The sequence below is a fragment of the Nerophis lumbriciformis genome, linkage group LG15 (genome assembly GCF_033978685.3).
Source record: "Nerophis lumbriciformis linkage group LG15, RoL_Nlum_v2.1, whole genome shotgun sequence".
Classification (NCBI taxonomy): Eukaryota; Metazoa; Chordata; class Actinopteri; order Syngnathiformes; family Syngnathidae; genus Nerophis; species Nerophis lumbriciformis.
This window is the reverse complement of record NC_084562.2, coordinates 30,357,501-30,376,063: the sequence shown is the minus strand read 5'-3', so window position 1 is coordinate 30,376,063 and position 18,563 is coordinate 30,357,501. Positions and strand designations below refer to the sequence as shown.

Here is an 18,563-nt window from a genome sequence, read left to right as displayed (position 1 = left end):
GACACTTAGAAAAAATCCCGACTTTTTGACACTTAGAAAAAATCCCGACTTTTTGACACAATCGGGATTTTTTCTAAGCGTCAAAAAGTAAAACATTTTTTGTCAAAAAGTCAGGATTTTTTTCTAAGTGTCAAAAAATCTGGATTTTTTTTTAAATGTCAAAAAGTCGGACATTTTTTTGTCAAAAAATCTGGATTTTTTTCTAAGTGTCAAAAAGTCGGGATGTCAAAAAGTGGGGATTTTTTCTTTTTTTTTTTTTTTTTTTTTTTTTTTTTTTTTTTTTTTTTTTTTTTTTTATGTCCTGTCCAGCTTCTCAGGCAAATCATATAGTTGATGTAGATGCCCATGACGGCTGTTCAGATTTACTTTACAAAAGAGAAGTGTAGGATACTTCTCTTGTTGCCTTATTTGTATTTGACTTTATTAAATGTATTTATATTATCATTTAGTGCAGCCGGGCCGGAGCAGGAGGGGATAGAAAGAGAAAAAAAAAAGAAGACAGAGGGGGAAATTGTGGGGACAAGAGGGGGATTAGACAGAGAGACAAAAACAACAACAGCAAACAACAACAACAACAACAATAGAGCAACATCAGCAAATATGACATGTACAAATATGATGGTAAAAGTAATAGCAAATAAGCAGTTAGCGAAAAATAAAAAATAATACAGAAATGACAATGAGCATTATTACACTACAAATGGATCAATACAAATACCAATAGAAATAGCGCTATTGATAATGAACAATACCAATAATTTACCTTTATTATCAAAAATACAGTTGTTTAAATGCAACAATACATATACGTAATGATAACTTGAGATACGAAAGAATGCAGAAAAATGGAGGGGGAGAAAGAGAAGCAACCTACATTAACCTTGTAGATTGTTATAGTCACAATAGGTTAAGCTTTGTCAGTGTGCCATGTGTTACACCCAGTTTACCCTAGGGCAACAACGTTAATATATGTTTGATGAAACGTGATTATGTGCATGAGTGTAAGTATGCATATGTACTTGTATATGTACAGAATGTGTATATGTGTTTGTACAATGAATGTATATGTACAGAATGTGTATATGTGTTTGTACAGTGGGGATTTTTTCTAAGTGTCAAAAACTCTGAAATTTTTTTGTCAAAAAAGTTGGGATTTTTTCTAATTTTCAAAAAATCGGAATTTTTTTTGTCAAAAAGTCAGGATTTTTTCTAAGTGTCAAAAAGTCGGGATGTCAAAAAGTCGGGATTTTTTCTAAGTGTCAAAAAGTCGGGATGTCAAAAAGTCGGGATTTTTTCTAGGTGTCAAAAATTCGGAAATGTTTTGTCAAAAAATTGGGATTTTTTCCAAGTGTCAAAAAGTCAGAATTTTTTTGGTCAAAAAGTCGGGATTTTTTCTAAGCGTCAAAATGTAAGATTTTTTTTGTCAAAAAGTCGGGATTTTTTCTAAGTGTCAAAAATTCAGAATTTTTTGTCAAAAAATCGTAATTTTTTCTAAGCGTCAAAAAGTCGGGATTTCTTTTGTTAAAAAGTCGGGATTTTTTCTAAGTGTCAAAAATTCAGAATTTTTTTTGTCAAAAAGTTAGGATTTTTTCTAAGTCTCAAAAACTCTGGATTTTTTCTAATTGTCAAAAAAATCTGGATTTGTTTCTAAGTGTCAAATAGTCAGAATTTTTATTTGTCAAAAAGTCTGGATTTTTTCTAAGTGTCAAAAAGTCGGGATTTTTTCTAAGTGTCAAAAAGTCGGGATTTTTTCTAAGTGTCAAAAAGTCGGGATTTTTTCTAAGTGTCAAAAAGTCGGGATTTTTTCTAAGTGTCAAAAATTCGGAATTTCTTTTGTCACAAAATTGGGATTTTTTTCTAAGATTCAAAAACTGGATTTTTTCTTAATGGCAAAAAATATGGATTTTTTCTTAGGGTCAAAAAGTCGGGATTTTTTCCAAGTGTCAAAAAATTGGGATTTTTTCTAAGTGTCAAAAAGTCGGAATTTTTTGGTCAAAAAGTCTGGATTTTTTCTAACCGTCAAAAAATTGGGATTTTTTTCTAAGTGTCAAAAAGTCTGGATTTTTTCCAAGTGTCAAAAAGTTGGCATTGGCATAATAGCATGCCAAAATGCTGATTATCCCAAAATGTCAGGCCCGATGTTGAAGAGTAAGAAAATGCAAGTCAAAAGTGATAACAAGACACGTGACCTTTTGACACTTAGAAAAAATCCCGACTTTTTGACAAAACATTTCCGACTTTTTGACACTTGGAAAAAAATCCTGACTTTTTTGTCAGGTCAAAATTCCATATACCGTAAACATTGTCTGATTACAAGAACATTTGAAAAATATCATTCTATTCTACTCTATTGCTATTCTAGTTTATAACCCTAACACTATCAGCCCTGCGTGCTAACTGTTAGCATGCTATTGTTAGCATGATAGTTTAGTCCTGTCAGCATGCTGGATTTTGTAACTCATTTTGCTCATATTTTTCCTCGCTTGACGTTATTTGGCCAGCGTGCTAATTGTTAGCACGTTATTGTTAGCACGTTAGCATAGTACTGTCAGCATGCTAGCTTTTTTTTTTTTGCTCATTTTGCTCATATATTTTGTTGCTTGGGTTAGGGTTAGGGGGTTAGGGTTAACCCTATTCCTAGTACTGTCATCATGCTTCTTTTTTTTTTTAGCTCATTTTGCTCACATTTTAGTGACTTGAGGCTATCAGGCCAGCGTGCTAACAGTTTGCATTTCAGTTGTGCTTTGGTTTTCTCAGCATTCACACAAAATGTCTACTGAAAATCTTTGAAAATAAAAAATATATGCATAAATATATATATAAACATATATTTTTTATTTATTATATTTATATATGTATTTTGAAGGTAAAAACTACTCTCCCCCCCCAAAAAACCCCCCGCCTTCGCAGCCTTGACTTGTCAGTGTGTGGCCCTCAGTGGACAAAGTTTGGGCCCCCCTTTGTTAAATGAAATGTGACACAAACGGCCCTTTTTAATAACACGGTCTAATAGGAGAAGATATACGTTGGAATAATATGTGGCGCAAAGACATACAGCAGCGCTCATTTTTCAGCCTCGCTGCATTATTCATGGACACCTGCACTATATGTTGTCATTTTCATTTATATTCACAGAGGAGCCGTGGTCACGCTGCAAGTCCCTCGTCTTACGCGCTTGTCCCGCACATTTGCCAGTCTTGCTTAAAGACGCGCTAATGAACTGCGGCACGCTGATTGTGTTCCATCACGACTTTCTGCTGCTGACACTTGAGACCACTTCTAATGTTGCTTGGTGTTCTGTGCAGGTGGCGACCGGCGGGGGAAAGCTGCCTCCAAACAAGCCGCCGACTCCCAGATGGACACGGGTGCCGTCGCAGGAACGAGCGACGCCAGGAAGGAGGCTGTCAGGTGCCTGGCGAGCAAGGTGCCTTCAACACCACAATCCAATCCAACATTCCCCACTAGACTTGTCCCAGCTGTGCGTCAGCAGAAAATCAGAAATACTTTTATTCATCCGCGAGGGGAAATTAACATTTTCAGCACAATCCCATTCAAGATCAGACAAACGTTACAGGGAGACAGAACAGGATCAAACGTTACAGGGAGACAGAACAGGATCAAACATTACAGGGAGACAGAACAGGATCAAACATTACAGGGAGACAGAACAGGATCAAACATTACAGGGAGACAGAACAGGATCAAACATTACAGGGAGACAGAACAGGATCAAACATTACAGGGAGACAGAACAGGATCAAACATTACAGGGAGACAGAACAAGATCGCTGACGGGTCTGCCAACTTCCGGCGCCCCTGGGAAACATTTTTTGTCAACAAGTTAAGATGTCAAAAAGTCGGGATTTTTTCTAAGTGTCAAAAATTATGAAATGTTTTTGTCAAAAAATTGGGATTTTTTCTAAGTGTTAAAAAGTTGGGATTTTTTCTAAGCGTCAAAAATTCGGAATTTTTTTTTTGTCAAAAAGTCTGGATTTTTTCTAAGTGTCAAAAACTGGATTTTTTTGTAAATGTCAAAAAATTGGGATTTTTTTCTAAGTGTCAAAAAGTCGGAAATTTTTTGGTCAAAAAGTCGGGATGTGAAAAAGTCAGGATTTTTTCTAAGTGTCAAAAATTTGGAATTTTTTTGGTCAAAAAGTTGGGATTCTTTTCTAAGTGTAAAATTTTTTATTTTTTTCTAAGTGTCAAAAAGTTTGAATTTTTTCTAAGTGTCAAAAATTCTGAAATTTTTTTGTCAAAAAATCAGGATTTTTTTCTAATGTCAAAAAAATCGGGATTTTTTTTGTTAAGAAGTCTGGATTTTTTCTAACTGTCAAAAAGTCAGGATTTTTTTCTAAGTACAGGTAAACAATGGGGGGGTGATAAAAAAAAAAAAAAAAAATCGGTCCAAGCCTGGGCCCCTGGAGAGGGGGTCCAGACTGAGGCCAAGGGAAAAAAGAACTCATAGCCATAGCACACATCCCTCTTACATGTGTGTAAGAGGGACGCATCAAACATCAAAGAACACAAAGGACATTAAAGACATTAAAAGAGATGGTCTTTTCCCACAATTACCCTCGCTTGTGCTAAGCTAAGCTAATTGTAGCTTTACATAATCAACCATGAATTGATTAAAGTGGACCCCGACTTAAACAAGTGTAAAAACTTATTGGGGTGTTACCATTTAGTGGTCAATTGTACGGAATATGTACTGTACTGTCAAGTTTCAATTAATCAATCAATCAATCAAACTAGTCCAGTCTCAAACTATTTCTCACCAAGTACCACCTCAGAAATAAACTCTGCTCTCCAAGTACCACCATGATGACCACAATTTAATTACAGCAGCGTAGTAGGCCTAACTACTCATTAATAACAAGGCAGAGGTTTTATTTAACGAGTATATTTCATGTTTTTGGCTAAAGTTTGAACAGTAACACTGTGTTTGAATATTTTAATCAAGTGATTTGTTGGTGTGTGGGCTCCCAAATACCTCAGCTCTGTCCCACCTCGCCACCTGTTTATTTTATTATTTTATTAATTTAATCAGAGGGAAATGAAGATTATCAGACTCGTATTCCAGCCTTCAATCAGTTCTATTTATTTGCGTCAACAATAGGAATCTACTTACAGAGGCACTGTGGGCAAGATGATCACCAAGCATGAAGGCAAGAGTCCTCTTACTTCAAATCATTCGCTTTTTAAGCTCGTACGAGAGGAAGCCATACTTGTGTTCTTTCCTTGCTTACTTTGATATGTTCTTTTGCAGAATAGAGCAGTCCCGTTCTTTGATAGCATAGAACAGTTGTGGTCTTCACACTTCTGCAAAAATTATATTATAAGAAGAAAATTATACTCTAGCATGTAATCAAATGAAGAAAAGTCATAAGTGTCTTCTCATTGACACACACTTATACATTAAAAGCACACCTATCATAACTAGACAACACATACTCTTGTTCACATTATTGCTTTATATGAAAAGGCTGTAAGTGTAAAGGTTTTATATCTGGGTACGCTACACTGCCCCCTGGTGGAGGCTCATGTGTTTCTACTTGTCACAGCAGATGTAAACTGGACAAAGTGCCTAAGTGGCGCTGGTGCAGTGTTATTTAGGATTGTATTGATGCTAATCTTCGAATGTTAGCAAAATTTAACAATCTATATTTTTGAAGAACTAAACAGTGACGTGGTGGTTTTCGGTCAAGGATTTTGAGCGATTGTTTGTGCAAGTTTTCCAATGGCCTCACTGTCATTTTGCTTGCCTGGGTATAGTGAATCAAAAATGGGGTAAATTGTAACGTTAAAAACGGTCCATCTCACAACAGGTGCACCACCAGATGGAGCCCGCGTACCACTAGTGGCACACATACCACAGTTTGACGTACTTTTACCTTCATTGCCACGAGGTTACGTTCCACAACACTCCCCAGGTAGGGGACTTTCCGCAAAGCAGTTATAGATTTTATGATTTTCATTAATATTAAATGTGTTTACAGTTTTTATATAAGCCCTTCACACAGCTTTTATACACATTCTACATCACGGGTGTGCAAAGTGCCAGCCAGGGGCCATTTGCAGCCCGCAGCTCATTTTTTTACATCTTAAAAATACTGTTACATAAAAAAAATAATAAACACATAGATAAATTGTTACGTCGCATCTTTCTACTCTGGACAAGGCGTGTAGGTAGGAACATGATTTAATCTTAGAAAATCAGGATGTCAAAGTCGGGATTTTTTCCAACTGTCAAAAATTCTGAAATTTTTTTGTCAAAAAATCTGGATTTTTTTCTAAGTGTCAAAAAATCTGGATTTTGTTCTAAGTGTCAAAAAATCTGGATTTTTTTCTAAGTGTCAAAAAATCTGGATTTTTTTCTAAGTGTCAAAAAATCAGGATTTTTTTTTTAAATGTCAGAAAGTCGGAAATTTTTTTGTCAAAAAATCTGGATTTTTTTTCTAAGTGTCAAAAAGTCGGGATGTCAAAAAGTCGGGATTTTTTTATAAGTGTCAAAAACTCTGAAATTTTTTTGTCAAAAAAGTCGGGATTTTTTCTAAGTGTCAAAAAGTCGGGATGTTAAAAAGTCGGGATTTTTTCTAAGTGTCAAAAAGTCGGGATGTCAAAAAGTCAGGATTTTTTCTAAGTGTCAAAATGTCGGGATGTCGAAAAGTCGGGATTTCTTCTAGGTGTCAAAAATTCGGAAATGTTTTGTCAAAAAATTGGGATTTTTTCTAAGTGTCAAAAAGTCAGAATTTTTTTTGTCAAAAAGTCGGGATTTTTTCTAAGTGTCAAAATGTAAGATTTGTTTTGTCAAAAAGTTGGGATTTTTTTCTAATTGTCAAAAATTCTGAATTTTTTTGTCAAAAAATCGTCATTTTTTTCTAAGTGTCAAAAATTCTGAATTTTTTTTTAGTGTCAAAAACTCTGGATTTTTTTCTAATTGTGAAAAGAATTGGGATTTTTTTCTAAGTGTCAAATAGTCAGAATTCTTATTTGTCAAAAAGTCAGGATTTTTTCTAAGTGTCAAAAAGTCGGGATTTTTTCTAAGTGTCAAAAATTCTGAATTTTTTTTGTCACAAAATTGGGATTTTTTTCTAAGATTAAAAAACTCTGGATTTTTTTTATTGTCAAAAAATTGGGATTTATTTGTAAGTGTCAAAAACTCTGGATTTTTTCTTAATGGCAAAAAATCGGGATTTTTTTTGTCAAAAAGTCGGGATTTTTTTCTTAGGGTCAAAAAGTCGGGATTTTTTCTAAGTGTCAAAAAGTTTGGATTTTTTTCTAAGTGTCAAAAAGTCGGATTTTTTTTGTCAAAAAGTCTGGATTTTTTCTAAGTATCAAAAAATTAGGATTTTTTTCTAAGTGTCAAAAAATTGGGATTTTTTTCTAAGTGTCAAAAAGTCTGAATTTTTTTGTCAAAAAGTCTGGATTTTTTCTGACCGTCAAAAAATTTGAATTGTTACGTCGCATCTTTCTACTCTGGACAAGGCGTGTAGGTAGGAACATAATCTTAGAAAATCAAATATGTACCAAAAAACTGAAAACAAGCGGAAGGAAAATGTGCCGATCGCACGGGAAGCTAATACCTCTTAGCACAGGAAGCATAAACTCGGAGACAGGAAATACTAACGCAACTGTTGCATGAAGTAAACAATGAAGCCAGACTGAGGGTGGCAAGAAAGGTGAATAAATAGCTCTCTTATTAGTGGTCCACAACAGGTGATCGTGCCGACCACTAACCAGAGGCAGGTGAACCCAATTAATCCTCATAGAAACTAAAACAAACCCAGAGGTGCAGAAACAGGAACCAAGGGAGTCCAAAACTAACAGAAAATAACAAAACATGATCCGGGCCACGGATCATGACATAAATAAATGAAGTGGAATAAAAGAGCAAGCAGGTGAAATGTAACGAGGAAAAGTTGCAATGTTGACTAACAACACAAAACTGCCATGCACATTCGCACATTGCTCAAAAAATAGTAATGAATCAAAATCAATGTTGTTATGAATTATTGACTTATGTAAGGCTCCAATTACTTCACAGGAAGTTTTCCACTTTCAATATTTTTTGGGGGAAAAATATTTCATATTTTGTGTTTGCCATAGTTAAAAAATGTAGATGACAAAATGGACATAAAACAAAAAAAACCCGATCACATATTTTAATTTCCTTCTTTTTGTTCAAATTGTAACATTTTAACGTTCAGCATTAAACTGAAAAATATACAGTCAACAAAATGCACAGAATATTCCTTCTTCCCTCGTATTACCTGATCAATACAAAGTGAAAGGTACACAATAACTTGCATTATTTATTATCACATGTCAGAGTTCTACCATGTGTGCAATGTTGGTGCACGTGCGCCTTGCCGAATGCATCACCAGGGTGACAATGTTGTAACCATGGCAACTAGTAGGACGACTGGTGGTGGCGGATGTTGACACAAATATTTCATTGGTCTTCGTCTTCTGTGGGCTGAACCTCACAATATTCTGCTTTGACAGGCGCCAGCTGTCAGTCATTGAAATCAGGCTGAATTTTCACATTTTTCATCTTTAAAAGCAATATATATTGCACACCCTCTCCATTTTGGTAAGTGTTAAAGGTCCCGGGGACCCAAAAGGGTCTCAGTCATTAAAGTGTTTAAAAAAAAAGGTCATATTAATATTTTCTACTTGAAGAATCTATAGATCCACTTCAGATCTATACATGGACATCAAGTTTATGTTTTTCTTATGTTTATTGCCCCTTTTTGTCTGAGAAAATGATACGATATTTTCCCCAACAACAATTTCAAAATGGGGTTTTTGGATCAATAATTCATAACAGCATTGATTGTCCCTCATAATGTAGACAAAATAATAGGTAGATAAATGACACAATATGTTACTAATTGGCAGACTGTGTTTGTTTACTTACTAGTTGTCTAGTATGTTCACTATTTTATTCTAGGGCTGCAACAACTAATCGATTAAAATCGATTATAAAAATAGTTGGCGATTAATTTAGTCATCGATTCGTCGGATCTATGCTATGGCAATTTTTTATTTTTTTTATAAACCTTTATTTATAAACTGCAACATTTACAAACAGCTGATAAACAATAATCAAAATAAGTATGCTGTTTTTTTCCAATAAAATACTGGAAATGATAGAAATGTAGTTTGTCTCTTTTATCCGATTATTAATCGATTAATTGAAGTAATAATCGACAGATTAATCGATTATCAAATTAATCGTTAGTTGCAGCCCTATTTTATTCATTATTATTTTTTGAGTGATGACAGTTCAAGAGAAATCAGACTAAAGGTCTCATGGGCACTCATAAAAATGTTAAAAATAATTCATATATATACTTTATTATTTTAACTTTCAACACTTAAATCTCGAGATCAACTTCAGATGTAGCCATTGAATTTTTATGACATTTTTTTATAGAACACACAAAATATGCAAATTGTTGACGTGAAGTAATTGGAGCCTTCAATGGGTTAACAATTCATAACAACAGATTTATATTCATTATTATTTTTTGAGCAATAACAGTTAAAAAAAAGTTTAAAAAAACACCTGCATGGCATTTTTGTGTCATTAAAGCCAACATTGCAAGTCTCTCTCTCATCACTTTGCTCTTATATTCTACTTTTTATGTTGCTTTTTTTGCAATAGCCTTTTTAGAATGTGCAGTGAAAAAAAGAGCTGTGGGCTGCACTTCAGACACGGCTGGTCTCAATTCTACTCTGTAAGTGTCAAAGTGTCATCTACAGTATACTAGTAGAGTACCGCAATACTAATGAATCATATTCGGTACTATACCACCTCTAAAAAGTACCGGTCCCTTTTTTTAACTGGCATGATGCCGCGTCGTCATCACGTGGTGACATTTCTGGTTTTAGGAGCAGAGGAGCATGTTGGGCAGCGCACACACACAGAGTACTTACAAGCAGACACAGTGTGTAGACAGAAAAAGGAGAATGGACGCATTTTTGCCTAAGAAGTCAAGATAAAGGTGAAGTTATAACACTGAAACACCCTCAGGAAGAGCTGCTTTAAGACATGGCTAGCTAGCTAGCGGCTCACATCCATCCACAGTGTTTTAGCTACTTCTAAATCAGTAATCCTCGTCTCCATGGCGACAAATAAATTAAGTTTCTTCCAAGTAGCATTATCACCGCAGGACGAGGAATAGCTAAACATGCTTCACTACACACCAAAGCTCACCGGCGTCACAATGTAAACAAACGCCATTGGTGGATCTACACCTGACATCCACTGTAATGATACCAAGTACAGGAGCGTATCTAGTTGATACTACTATGATTACGTCGATATTTTTTAGCATCACAAACATTTTTTTTTATTTACTATGATTACGTCGATATTTTTTAGCATCACAAAAAAAAATTTAAATTTATATTATGTTTATACAGTCAGTAAATACGTGCCTGGACACATGAGGACTTTGAATATGACCAATGTATGATCCTGTAACTACTTGGTATCACATCCATACCTAAATGTGTGGTATCATCCAAAACTAATGTCAAGTATCAAAGAAGAGAAGAATAAGTGATTATTACATTTGAACAGAAGTGTAGATAGAACATGTTCAAACAGAAAATAAGCAGATATTAACAGTAAATGAACAAGTAGATTAATAATGATTTTTTACAGTTTGTCCCTCATAATGTTGACAAAATAATAGAATGATAAATGACACAATATGTTACTGTGGAAGACTTATTCTTCCGGGTTCTTCAGACCACCAATTATGGACATGACCGCCTCGTTCATCTTTCTGAACAATGATTTATTTTGCACTAAAAGTTTTTTGTGTTTGTTTTCAGTCATTTTTGTGTCCGTCTCTCGTCCGTGCTCGGGTTTTCTCTCCACCATCAACAACTCCTCTCCTTCCCGGCTGCTGCTCTTTAACAGAGCGAGCGGTGATTAGATAAGCCAGCCCAGGTGTGCCATCCACGCACCTGTCGCTAATCTCGAAACCGGTCCTGGCACACCCGCAGGTCCGCAGGCCACGCCCCCCCACAGTTACTAATTAGGAGTCTTTGTTTATTTACTTACTACTAAAAGACAAGTTGTCTAGTATTTTATTTAAGGACTAAATGACAATAATAAACATATGTTTCATGTACACTAAGATATTTTGTTCAAATAAAGACAATAATGACATTTTTTGCGGTCCCCTTTAGTTAGAAAAGTACGGAAATACATTTTGTTACCGGTACAACACTAGTGTCATCATCACACACGCTTGTGTTTGGTAGCGGTACAACACTAGTGTCATCATCACACACGCTTGTGTTTGGTAGCGGTACAACACTAGTGTCATCATCACACACGGTTGTGTTTGGTAGCGGTACAACACTAGTGTCATCATCACACACGGTTGTGTTTGGTAGCGGTACAACACTAGTGTCATCATCACACACGCTTGTGTTTGGTAGCGGTACAACACTAGTGTCATCATCACACAGGGTTGTGTTTGGTAGCGGTACAACAGTAGTGTCATCATCACACACGCTTGTGTTTGGTAGCGGTACAACACTAGTGTCATCATCACACACGGTTGTGTTTGGTAGCGGTACAACACTAGTGTCATCATCACACACGCTTGTGTTTGGTAGCGGTACAACACTAGTGTCATCATCACACACGGTTGTGTTTGGTAGCAGTACAACACTAGTGTCATCATCACACACGGTTGTGTTTGGTAGCGGTACAACACTAGTGTCATCATCACACACGCTTGTGTTTGGTAGCAGTACAACACTAGTGTCATCATCACACACGGTTGTGTTTGGTAGCGGTACAACACTAGTGTCATCATCACACACGCTTGTGTTTGGTAGCAGTACAACACTAGTGTCATCATCACACACGGTTGTGTTTGGTAGCGGTACAACACTAGTGTCATCATCACACACGCTTGTGTTTGGTAGCGGTACAACACTAGTGTCATCATCACACACGCTTGTGTTTGGTAGCGGTACAACACTAGTGTCATCATCACACACGCTTGTGTTTGGTAGCGGTACAACACTAGTGTCATCATCACACACGGTTGTGTTTGGTAGCAGTACAACACTAGTGTCATCATCACACACGCTTGTGTTTGGTAGCAGTACAACACTAGTGTCATCATCACACACGCTTGTGTTTGGTAGCGGTACAACACTAGTGTCATCATCACACACGCTTGTGTTTGGTAGCGGTACAACACTAGTGTCATCATCACACACGGTTGTGTTTGGTAGCGGTACAACACTAGTGTCATCATCACACACGCTTGTGTTTGGTAGCAGTACAACACTAGTGTCATCATCACACACGCTTGTGTTTGGTAGCGGTACAACACTAGTGTCATCATCACACACGCTTGTGTTTGGTAGCAGTACAACACTAGTGTCATCATCACACACGCTTGTGTTTGGTAGCAGTACAACACTAGTGTCATCATCACACACGCTTGTGTTTGGTAGCGGTACAACACTAGTGTCATCATCACACACGGTTGTGTTTGGTAGCGGTACAACACTAGTGTCATCATCACACACGCTTGTGTTTGGTAGCGGTACAACACTAGTGTCATCATCACACACGCTTGTGTTTGGTAGCAGTACAACACTAGTGTCATCATCACACACGCTTGTGTTTGGTAGCAGTACAACACTAGTGTCATCATCACACACGCTTGTGTTTGGTAGCGGTACAACACTAGTGTCATCATCACACACGGTTGTGTTTGGTAGCGGTACAACACTAGTGTCATCATCACACACGCTTGTGTTTGGTAGCGGTACAACACTAGTGTCATCATCACACACGGTTGTGTTTGGTAGCGGTACAACACTAGTGTCATCATCACACACGCTTGTGTTTGGTAGCAGTACAACACTAGTGTCATCATCACACACGCTTGTGTTTGGTAGCGGTACAACACTAGTGTCATCATCACACACGCTTGTGTTTGGTAGCGGTACAACACTAGTGTCATCATCACACACGCTTGTGTTTGGTAGCGGTACAACACTAGTGTCATCATCACACACGCTTGTGTTTGGTAGCGGTACAACACTAGTGTCATCATCACACACGCTTGTGTTTGGTAGCGGTACAACACTAGTGTCATCATCACACAGGGTTGTGTTTGGTAGCGGTACAACACTAGTGTCATCATCACACACGCTTGTGTTTGGTAGCGGTACAACACTAGTGTCATCATCACACACGGTTGTGTTTGGTAGCGGTACAACACTAGTGTCATCATCACACATGCTTGTGTTTGGTAGCAGTACAACACTAGTGTCATCATCACACACGGTTGTGTTTGGTAGCGGTACAACACTAGTGTCATCATCACACACGCTTGTGTTTGGTAGCGGTACAACACTAGTGTCATCATCACACAGGGTTGTGTTTGGTAGCGGTACAACACTAGTGTCATCATCACACACGCTTGTGTTTGGTAGCGGTACAACACTAGTGTCATCATCACACACGCTTGTGTTTGGTAGCGGTACAACACTAGTGTCATCATCACACACGCTTGTGTTTGGTAGCGGTACAACACTAGTGTCATCATCACACACGCTTGTGTTTGGTAGCGGTACAACACTAGTGTCATCATCACACACGGTTGTGTTTGGTAGCGGTACAACACTAGTGTCATCATCACACACGCTTGTGTTTGGTAGCAGTACAACACTAGTGTCATCATCACACAGGGTTGTGTTTGGTAGCGGTACAACACTAGTGTCATCATCACACACGCTTGTGTTTGGTAGCGGTACAACACTAGTGTCATCATCACACACGCTTGTGTTTGGTAGCGGTACAACACTAGTGTCATCATCACACACGCTTGTGTTTGGTAGCGGTACAACACTAGTGTCATCATCACACACGCTTGTGTTTGGTAGCGGTACAACACTAGTGTCATCATCACACACGCTTGTGTTTGGTAGCGGTACAACACTAGTGTCATCATCACACACGCTTGTGTTTGGTAGCGGTACAACACTAGTGTCATCATCACACACGCTTGTGTTTGGTAGCGGTACAACACTAGTGTCATCATCACACACGCTTGTGTTTGGTAGCGGTACAACACTAGTGTCATCATCACACACGCTTGTGTTTGGTAGCGGTACAACACTAGTGTCATCATCACACACGCTTGTGTTTGGTAGCGGTACAACACTAGTGTCATCATCACACAGGGTTGTGTTTGGTAGCGGTACAACACTAGTGTCATCATCATCATCACACACGCTTGTGTTTGTCTCCAGGTGGTTGCCTACCACTTCTGCCAGGCGGACAACACCTACACCTGCCTGGTGCCAGAGTTTGTTCACAGTGTCGCCGCCCTGCTGGCCAGAGCACCACAGCTGTCCTCCTACAGGGAGCTGCTGGTCCAGGAAGCTCACCTGCAGAACACGCTCAGTCTGCGCTCCTGCGTCCAGGACCCCGTCGCTGCCTTCCGGAAAGGTGTCCTGGAGCCCCTGGCCAGCCTGCGCAAAGGTAATCAAGTCCTACTCCTTATCATACAGTTCTTATCATACAGTTGTTATGATACAGTTGTTATGATACAGTTGTAATGATACAGTTGTTATGATACAGTTGTTATAATGCAGTTATTATAAAGGTATGATACAGTTGGTATGATACAGTTGTTATAAAGGTATGATACAGTTGTTATGATACAGTTGTAATGATACAGTTGTTATGATACAGTTGTTATAATGCAGTTATTATAAAGGTATGATACAGTTGTTATGATGCAGTTATGATACAGTTGTTATGATACAGTTATTATAAAGGTATGATACAGTTGTTATGATGCAGTTATGATACAGTTGTTATGATACAGTTATTATAAAGGTATGATACAGTTGTTATGATACAGTTATTATCAAGGTATGATACAGTTGTTATGATGCAGTTATGATACAGTTGTTATAAAGGTATGATACAGTTGTTATGATACAGTTGTAATGATACAGTTGTTATGATACAGTTGTTATAATGCAGTTATTATAAAGGTATGATACAGTTGTTATGATGCAGTTATGATACAGTTGTTATGATACAGTTATTATAAAGGTATGATACAGTTGTTATGATACAGTTGTTATGATACAGTTATTATAAAGGTATGATACAGTTGTTATGATGCAGTTATGATACAGTTGTTATGATACAGTTGTTATGATACAGTTGTAATGATACAGTTGTTATGATACAGTTGTTATAATGCAGTTATTATAAAGGTATGATGCAGTTGTTATGATGCAGTTATGATACAGTTATGATACAGTTATTATAAAGGTATGATACAGTTGTTATGATACAGTTGTAATGATACAGTTGTTATGATACAGTTGTTATGATGCAGTTATTATACAGTTGTTATGATACAGTTATTATAAAGGTATGATACAGTTGTTATGATACAGTTGTTATAATGCAGTTATTATAAAGGTATGATACAGTTGTTATGATGCAGTTATGATACAGTTGTTATGATACAGTTATTATAAAGGTATGATACAGTTGTTATGATACAGTTGTTATGATACAGTTATTATAAAGGTATGATACAGTTGTTATGATGCAGTTATGATACAGTTGTTATGATACAGTTGTTATGATACAGTTGTAATGATACAGTTGTTATGATACAGTTGTTATAATGCAGTTATTATAAAGGTATGATGCAGTTGTTATGATGCAGTTATGATACAGTTATGATACAGTTATTATAAAGGTATGATACAGTTGTTATGATACAGTTGTAATGATACAGTTGTTATGATACAGTTGTTATGATGCAGTTATTATACAGTTGTTATGATACAGTTATTATAAAGGTATGATACAGTTGTTATGATACAGTTGTAATGATACAGTTGTTATGATGGAGTTATTATAAAGGTATGATACAGTTGCTATGATGCAGTTATGATACAGTTTTTATGATACAGTTGTAATGATACAGTTGTTATGATGCAGTTATGATACAGTTGTTATGATACAGTTGTTATGATACAGTTATTATAAAGGTATGATACAGTTGTTATGATGCAGTTATGATACAGTTGTTATGGTACAGTTGTTATGATGCAGTTATTATAAAGGTATGATGCAGTTGTTATGATGCAGTTATGATACAGTTGTTATGATACAGTTATTATAAAGGTATAATACAGTTGTTATGATACAGTTGTTATGATACAGTTGTAATGATAGTTATTATAAAGGTATGATACAGTTGTTGTGATACAGTTGTTATGATGCAGTTGATATGATACAGTTGTTATGATGCAGTTATGATACAGTTGTTATGATACAGTTGTTATGATGCAGTTATTATTAAGGTATGATACAGTTTTTATGATACAGTTGTAATGATACAGTTATTATAAAGGTATGATACAGTTGTTATGATGCAGTTATGATACAGTTGTTATGATACAGTTATTATAAAGGTATGATGCAGCTGTTATGATGCAGTTATGATACAGTTGTAATGATACAGTTATTATAAAGGTATGATACAGTTGTTATGATGCAGTTATGATACAGTTGTTATGATACAGTTATTATACAGGTTTGATACAGTTGTTATGATACAGTTGTTATGATACAGTTGTAATGATACAGTTATTATACAGGTATGATGCAGTTGTTATGATACAGTTGTAATGATACAGTTATTATACAGGTAAGATACAGTTGTTATGATAGTTATGATACGTTGTTATGATAAAGTTATGATCCAGTTCTGATGCAGTTTTGATACAAATATGATACAGTTGTTATGATACAGTTGTAATGATACAGTTCTTATACAAATATGATCCAGTTATGATGCAGTTGTTATGCTACAGTAGATTGATGTGTTATCAGAGCGAAGGACTGCTGTGTCTATTAAGCAGGTGAGAGGGAAAGAATGAAGAGTCCTTGTGTCTCTTGAGTCCTCAGCGCCTTGTTGACTGCTGCCACGATACCACACATGATTGATACGTCTTGTTTGCTGATAACAAACAACAATGGCCACCAGCCAGGATGTGGGCTGGAATCAATATCACAGTTTGTCCCCACACAGAGGTTTCCACGGCTCTTTAAAATGCACTTCAAGGAATTAAATGCATTTTGTGAAAATGAAGGCCTTAAAAGGGCTGTTTGCAACATTTACAAGAGAGGATGACATGTATTTGACACACTACATCAAGAGAGGATGACATGTATTTGACACACTACATCAAGAGAGGATGACATGTATTTGACACACTACATCAAGAGAGGATGACATGTATTTGACACACTACATCAAGAGAGGATGACATGTATTTGACACACTACATCAAGAGAGGATGACATGTTTTTGACACACTACATCAAGAGAGGATGACATGTATTTGACACACTACATCAAGAGAGGATGACATGTATTTGACACACTACATCAAGAGAGGATGACATGTATTTGACACACTACATCAAGAGAGGATGACATGTATTTGACACACTACATCAAGAGAGGATGACATGTATTTGACACACTACATCAAGAGAGGATGACATGTATTTGACACACTACATCAAGAGAGGATGACATGTATTTGACACACTACATCAAGAGAGGATGACATGTATTTGACACACTACATCCAGCCCTCTTACGCCTTCTTCTACGTCACGCATTAACTGTGTGTGTGTGTGTGTGTGTGTGTGTGTGTGTGTGTGTGTGTGTGTGTGTGTGTGTGTGTGTGTGTGTGTGTGTGTGTGTGTGTGTGTGTGTGTGTATTGTCTAAGTGCTACATGAATGCAGACCATTAACCGTGTTGAAGCAACTTGATTTACAGTCGTAGGAACTTGATCAAACAAATTCAACCCACTTGTAAAATAATATTTTCAAGTTAATGGTACTTGATACAGGAAGTTGAGTCAGCAGACTGAATGTTGCTCAACTCATGTTTTGTACTTGACACTGCAAGTTGACCCAACCTAACTACATCGAAGCAACAAGATGACTTGACTGGATTAAGTTGAGTCAAGAAATTTTACCCAGAATACTTTGTAGTCCAATTTACTGTACGCCAACAGAAGATTATATTCCGGTGAGGTATGGCAGGTTGTGCAGGCTTAAGAAAACCAGAAAGATCATCACTGACAGGTGCGCTGATTTCAGATTGGTTGCAGCCGGTGGAGTGACGCGTGCAGGAGAGGAGCGGCCGTGGGCGTGTCCCGAGGTGTGCTCATTGAGGAATGTGCATTAGCATGTGCCCGGGCCGTGACACTATCCTTTTGTTGTGGGGCAGACTGGCTCGTACATGCACATGCATCCTCCGCAGTTGCCATTTCTAATATAAAGTAGTGTATAGTTCCAACTTATATCTGTCAGTAGACTCGCTATGGACGGGCTAAATTTACAACAACGATGGCGGGGAGAAGACGCAGTCAAAGTGGAGGCACGTAAATAATGGCGCCCCCTAAAGAGACGGTCGCAAGATGGTGTGTAAAACATGATATATGCAACATT

At 37.0% G+C, this 18,563-nt stretch overlaps 1 protein-coding gene across 2 annotated transcripts in view; it reads left to right on the top strand.

Moving 5' to 3' along the window:
* The window catches only part of LOC133615796 (protein TANC1-like), a 105,318-nt gene that overhangs the window by 54,017 nt on the left and 32,738 nt on the right, over window positions 1-18,563 (top strand). For both annotated transcript variants that reach the window (XM_061974569.1, XM_061974568.1), the window contains exons 9-10: window positions 3,306-3,424; window positions 14,308-14,539. In XM_061974569.1, the coding sequence (XP_061830553.1) occupies window positions 3,306-3,424; window positions 14,308-14,539 (351 nt within the window). The remainder of the gene's footprint in view (window positions 1-3,305; window positions 3,425-14,307; window positions 14,540-18,563) is intronic.